The sequence below is a fragment of the Aegilops tauschii genome, chromosome 7 (assembly GCF_002575655.3).
Source record: "Aegilops tauschii subsp. strangulata cultivar AL8/78 chromosome 7, Aet v6.0, whole genome shotgun sequence".
In the NCBI taxonomy this organism is placed as follows: domain Eukaryota; kingdom Viridiplantae; phylum Streptophyta; class Magnoliopsida; order Poales; family Poaceae; genus Aegilops; species Aegilops tauschii.
In genome coordinates, this window is record NC_053041.3 from 423,398,553 (window position 1) to 423,404,806 (window position 6,254).

At 45.5% G+C, this 6,254-nt stretch overlaps 1 protein-coding gene across 2 annotated transcripts; it reads left to right on the top strand.

Moving 5' to 3' along the window:
- The first annotated feature begins 107 nt into the window (after positions 1–107).
- Positions 108–5,348, top strand: LOC109763641 (choline transporter protein 1). Of its 2 annotated transcripts, none has more exons than XM_020322492.4 (10): positions 108–444; positions 1,187–1,545; positions 1,659–1,804; positions 2,128–2,311; positions 2,446–2,519; positions 2,604–2,723; positions 2,888–3,244; positions 3,362–3,622; positions 3,736–3,963; positions 5,138–5,348. In XM_020322492.4, the coding sequence occupies exons 1-10, from the start codon at positions 251–253 to the stop codon at positions 5,327–5,329; spliced, it is 2,115 nt and encodes a 704-aa protein (XP_020178081.1). In that variant the 5' UTR covers positions 108–250; the 3' UTR covers positions 5,330–5,348. The 2 variants fall into 2 exon arrangements, with proteins under 2 accessions (XP_020178081.1, XP_020178079.1); XM_020322490.4 differs by lacking the exon at positions 5,138–5,348 and adding an exon at positions 4,080–4,532 and having other exon boundaries at positions 149–444.
- The last annotated feature ends 906 nt before the right edge of the window (positions 5,349–6,254 follow it).

Sequence of the window (6,254 nt, forward strand, 5' to 3'; positions counted from 1 at the left end):
TTCCCACTCATTTACGTAAACCGTGATGCCACCGCTTTCCGCTGTCAGGTTACGTAAACCCTGAATCCGCTTTCGAGTTGCGATATCACTGGCAGTGGCACTGTGGCAGGCCAGTCGCAGTGAGGCGGAAGCTAGCAAGCGGCAGCAGCACTTTCCCCACTCCTCTCGCTCCTGTAACCCGAAGGAGGTGGCAAGCCGGCGACCTACTCCAATTCAGAGGAGCTGAGCTGTGGGCTGTGGCAAGGGCATAATGCGGGGGGCCCTCGGCCGCGACGCCTCCGCCGGCGGCGCCGGAGGAGGGAAAGGAGGAGACGACGCCGCAGCCGGCATCATTCGCCACGACCGCAAGTGCCGGGACCTGCCGTTCCTCGCCCTCTTCGCCGCCTTCTGGGTCGCCATGATTGTCAACTCCAGCTTCGGGTTCAACCAGGGCAGCCCGCTCAGGTCGCTCCATTCCCCACCTCCCCTTTTTTTCTTCGGCATTTATTTTTTCCGCCGCTGTCGGTGCCCGCCTAGCTGCGATTAATTTTGCCTTTTTGGGTGGATTCCGTCGGTGAAGGTCTGCCACATTTGCCAATTTCTCGCATGTTTCGATTAGATCTTTCAAGGATGGGTACAGCCTAGGGGCTAAAACTTGCCTGCTCTTCCACTTTTTGCTCCTTAGTCACTTTTGATGTTTACTACCTCCAACTAACAGTAGAAATAGCTTGTGGGAAATGCAAATGAAGTGCTTGTTGCCTATTGTGGAGCTTTCCTCCACTGGATGCAATGAACCCCTAGTCTCACTAACTCTAGGATTGTGGGTTTAGCCAAATAAGGTGATGAATCCTAGCTTACATTTTCTCCTCCAATTGTAGACACTCATCAAGTAACTGCTGCACCTTTTGTTTGTTCCGTGGTGAACCAGTGATGCTTAAAATGGTCTGTTGCCTTCATTGCCCTCCTTCACAATTTATTTATCTTTGCAACCCATTTAAGGAGCTGCAGAGATTTGTTGCTGTAGTTGGGTGCTCCTAGGAACATCATGTCCCCACAAAGAAAGGGGTGATTTGACAGGGTGGAAGCTGAATAGAACTTCGTTTGTTACAAACATTTTGTGTGCCGTTGTTCATTGTTTTTGGAATTTATAGTGGTCTTTGTTGGTGAAGACATCTATATTTGGTTTTTCTCTGCTCTGATCATGCAGGCTGACTTATGGACTCGACTACAAAGGGAACATATGTGGCAGCAAACACGGTGATCCAGATTTGAGTGAGCTGGATGTTCGTTACTGGGTGAACCCCAACCAAGTGTATCAAAGTGGGCTAAAAAATAGCACAAGTGATCTAGCTGATGCTAAGTCCATCTGTCTGATGGAATGCCCCTATCCCGCGGAAGATGGCCTGAACTTTGTTTGTGATTATCCGGAAGGTGACATACGGCTCTCTGTTGATGATTGGATCGACAGGGACTATGATTACTTTGAGTATCTCACACCAGATATGAGAAACAGTTCTCTTCAGTTGCAGGGTCCATGTTACCCCATCATATTTCCAAGTATAAATGGTAACTCTCGCATGAATAATTGAATATCAAGTCCTCTGATACTCAGCAAGATCCTGCCAATTTATGAGAACGTGAAGTACATGCGCTAATTTGATCTATTTCTGTCACTGCAGTCTACTGGAGCTGCCAGTTTATTGCACGGCCATCCAATGTCTCTCTGAAACATTGGCAGCAGATGGGTGGTGTCAGCATTGATGAAAACATGCTAATAGATAAGACAATTCACAATACCATCAACTATAAATCTTCTGTATTAAAGGTTTGTTTTGGTACTACTTGCAGTGTCGGTCCATTTATCTGTTTCACAAGAAATATACTTTTCTTAGCATACTTTTCTTCTATGGGTCAACATTATTTCACTACAAGTTACACAACATTAAATGTTCCATCAGTAAGGAAACACTAGCAGCCACATGTATTGCTAAAACTAAGTAGCAGCCACATGTGATTGATATTACTCGGTTACATTTGTTAGATTCAATTTGACAGATATGCTCCTGCAAAAACAATTTAGAGCTATGTACATGCTTGCTTGTGTATATGTAGAATCTTGGAACTAATTTTTTTCTTCTTATTTTGCAGAGATATGTTGCAGATATTGGGAAATCTTGGCCTGTGTTAATCGTTTGTGGGGGGTTACTCCCTCTTTTCCTATCTTTGATTTGGTTAGCGATGATCCGCTATTTTGTTGCTGGGATGCCATGGATAACAGTGATCCTTTTCAATGCCCTTGTAATATCAGTCACGACGTTCTTCTATATAAAAGGTAGGATGCTCTACCCGACTTCTAAATAATAAGTACTATACTATTATAGGTGGCAAAGTGACGTCATGTGATATTTATCAGGACACGTCGTCTTGTACGTAATCTCATATGTTTGGACTATTTTATGTACTCAGCTGGCTGGATTGGCAATGATCCCTTAACTGTTGTGATTGGTCCAAGTGATCCATATGTCAGCATAGGTGGACGGGTATGCTTGTACCTCCTGTTGTTATTATTTTTAACACTATCTTTGCTATGCTTCTTGTTATCTCATGATTCATCTCTTCACCAGGAAATAAACCACCTTCATGCTGCTGCTGTATTGATGACAGTGGTAATGATCATTGCTTTCCTGACTTCAATAGCTATTGTGCGGCGTATACTGATAGAGACATCCACAACCGTCCTAAAGGTGCGTATGGTGCTGAATCCACTAGCTTCACATGCACACCGTTTCCGTAATAAGCTGAGCAGGATTAAAGTTCGCATTTTGCAAAAGCATGGGTGCTAGCTTATGTGTGTTGTGTATTTCTTGCTTGTATTTTCTGAGGGCTCATCAGGATGAACTGTATGTAGGTGGCTGCAAAGGTCATTGGTGAAGTCCATGCACTCATCATCTTTCCGGTCGTACCATACTTCGCCCTTGCTATCATCTATATGTTCTGGTTTGCGGCTACACTGTATCTTTTCAGCTCTGGTCAAGTTCTACAAAATGATTGCAATGCAGAGTGCTGCTCATTTGATCTCAAGCTGGGAAAAGTAAATTGCGACAGCTGTTGTGGGTACAGTGTCCATTACGCCCCTCATATTGGCATTGCGATTCTTTTCCACCTGTTTGGCTGTTACTGGGCAACACAATTCTTCATCGCATGCTCTTCGACCGTAATTGCTGGATCAGTTGCTTCATACTACTGGGCGCGTGGTGAAATATCGGTAAGCACCACACACAAACCTTAGACTGGCAAATCACTCCAGTTAATTGTCATGTTTTAACAATAGAATGTACTGTTTTCCGTACGGCTGATTGTGTGGCACAATGTTGTTATGCAGCATGACATACCGTTTCATACTGTGGTGTCTTCCCTGAAGCGTTTGCTGCGCTACAGCCTTGGATCTGTGGCTCTAGGTTCACTGGTCGTATCGAGCGTAGAGTGGGTGCGGTGTATACTTAAAGCGCTCCGCCGTAGGCTGAAGGGGGTTGATTCAACCGGTGAAAGCCGCTTGGGGAAGACAGTGTCATCCTCATCTCACTGCTGCTTGGGCTGCATAGACTGGACCATCAAGTCAGTGAACCGGAATGCTTATATCGTGGTAAGCACCAACAGTCCTCCTAGCTACTCATTTGTTACAACTGTCTTGTGTGGCTTTGATGAGAATTGCGCCAATACAAATCGGTTTGTTGACACCGCGAACTGCCGGTGCAGATTGCGGTTACAGGGAAAGGGTTCTGCAAAGCCTCCGAGCTCGCGACGGGGCTGATAATGAACAACATACTGCGCATCGGGAAGGTGAACGTCATCGGGGACGTGATCCTCTACCTGGGGAAGCTGTGCGTGAGCCTGTCCAGCGCGCTGTTCGCGTTCCTCATGCTGGACACCCACAAGTACAGGTCTGCTCACAACAAGATATCGTCCCCGCTCTTCCCCGTGCTGGTAAGCAATGCGGCATCCTTGCGCTCATCTATCCGTCCTCGACGTGTTCTTTTTTGGGTAAAGAAAAAACATAGCTGATCGGCATCGTATAATGTGTATACTTTTTTGTTCGTCAGCTGTGCTGGGCGCTTGGGTACATGGTGGCTCAGCTCTTCTTCGGCGTGGTGGAGACGTCGGTGGAGACGATAATCCTATCCTTCTGCCAGGACGCTGAGGAGCACGACGGGGAGGCGCAGTACGCTCCCCCTCTGCTCATGGAGACGCTGGGCGACACGAGCCAGCTGCAGAGGCTCACGCAGGGGCCGTGATTGATCAAACCTTTTGGGCATTGATTTACCTTAGTAGTGTAGTGTTACCAGAGGCAGCTGGTTGGGTGAATGGCTTTGACCATAATAATACGCGCTATACTGTTAATTAACTTTGTTGTTAGGTGGAAATGGAATGCAGGCATGCCTGGCTACGGACCGTGGAAAAGACCTCTACTAGTAGTAGTGTGGATGGAATTTCCTTTGTGATGGGTGTTAATAGACAGATTGCAAAATGAATCCAATAATTTCATTGATGATCAATCCTTATATACAACGGGAGGGGGCGCGAGCGAAGGGACGCGTCCACTCGATAGGGAGCGAGGAAACTGTCGTGACGCTTGCCGGATTGGCAACGCACGTTCAGTTATACAAGGGAGGATTATCTCATAAATTACAATATTAATTAAATCCTAACACTCTCCCTAATCCTCTCTTGTCCTTCTGACTGATCATCCTTAAAATAATCTCCTTCAAAAACCCTGTAGGAAAAATATGAAAAGATATGCCTAATATGCCATGAAAAACTCTTTCCGAAAACCCAGTGGGAAAATAAGGAGAAAACGACATATAGCAATGCTTGTATTACTATTGCCTCATTAAAAACCTTTCATGAGAAACCATCCAGGAAAACCTACCCGGGGAAGCTGTTCGTGAGCCTGTCCAGCGTGTTGTTCGCGTTCCTCATGCTGGACACCCACAAGTACAGGTCTGCTCACAACAAGATATCGTCTCCGCTCTTCCTTGTGCTGGTAAGCAATGCGGCATCCTTGCGCTCATCTATCCATCCTTGACGTGTTCTTTTTTTGGGTAAAGAAAAAACATAGCTGATCGGCATCGTATAATGTGTATATGTTTTTGTTCGTCAGCTGTGCTGGGCGCTTGGGTACGTGGTGGCTCAGCTCTTCTTCGGCGTGGTGGAGACGTCGGTGGAGACGATAATCCTGTCCTTCTGCCAGGATGCTGAGGAGCACGACGGGGAGGCGCAGTACGCTCCCCCTCTGCTCATGGAGACGCTGGGCGACACGAGCCAGCTGCAGAGGCTCACGCAGGGGCCATGATTGATCAAACCTTTTGGGCATTGATCTACCTTAGTAGTGTAGTATTACCAGAGGCAGCTGGTTGGGTGAATGGCTTTGACCATAATAATACGCGCTATACTGTTAATTAACTTTGTTGTTAGGTAGAAATGGAATGCAGGCATGCCTGGCTACGGACCGTTGAAAAGACCTCTAGTAGTGTGGATGGAATTTCCTTTATGATGGGTGTTAATAGACAGATTGCAAAATGAATCCAATCAGTCAGAATTTCATTGATGGTCAATCCTTATATACAACGGGAGGGGGCGCGAGCGAAGGGACGCGTCCACTCGATATGGAGCGAGGAAACCGTCGTGACGCTTGCCGGATTGGCAACGCACGTTCAGTTATACAAGGGAGGATTATCTCATTAATTACAATATTAATTAAATCCTAACACTCCCCCTAATCCTCTCTTGTCCTTCTGACTGATCATCCTTGAAATAATCTCCTCCAAAAACCCTGTAGGAAAAATATGAGAAGATATGCCTAATGTGCCATGAAAAACTCCTTCCGAAAACCCAGTGGGAAAATAAGGAGAAAACGACATATCGCAATGCTTGTATTACTATTGCCTCATTAAAAACCTTTAATGAAAACCATCCAGGAAAAACTCATAAAGAAAAAGAGTGCAATATCTAAGATCCAAAGATCTTCAACAGGTTATCATATGTGATGTGGACATAGCTACTATAAGTACATATACATATGATACAAGAAACATCACCGACCCAGCTGCGTCTGGACCTATGACTAGAGCACATATGAGACAAATAAATGGCCAGGTACTTTTGTTTTTTAGTAAATATAGTTCAGTTAACAAGAATACGATATTGTCTTCATGCTGTAATTTTCTTATACTCAGGAAAAAAGGATTTGAAGAATGTACCAGCAAGAATTATGCACA

What these genes read in the sequence shown, in the direction of transcription:
- LOC109763641 (XM_020322492.4), top strand. Translation starts at nt 251, where the DNA reads ATGCGGGGGGCCCTCGGCCGCGACGCCTCCGCCGGCGGCGCCGGAGGA. An exon ending in GACGTTCTTCTATATAAAAG is followed by an intron (nt 2,312 to 2,445) that starts GTAGGATGCTCT and finishes TTATGTACTCAG; the next exon opens with CTGGCTGGATTGGCAATGAT. An exon ending in ATGTCAGCATAGGTGGACGG is followed by an intron (nt 2,520 to 2,603) that starts GTATGCTTGTAC and finishes TCTCTTCACCAG; the next exon opens with GAAATAAACCACCTTCATGC.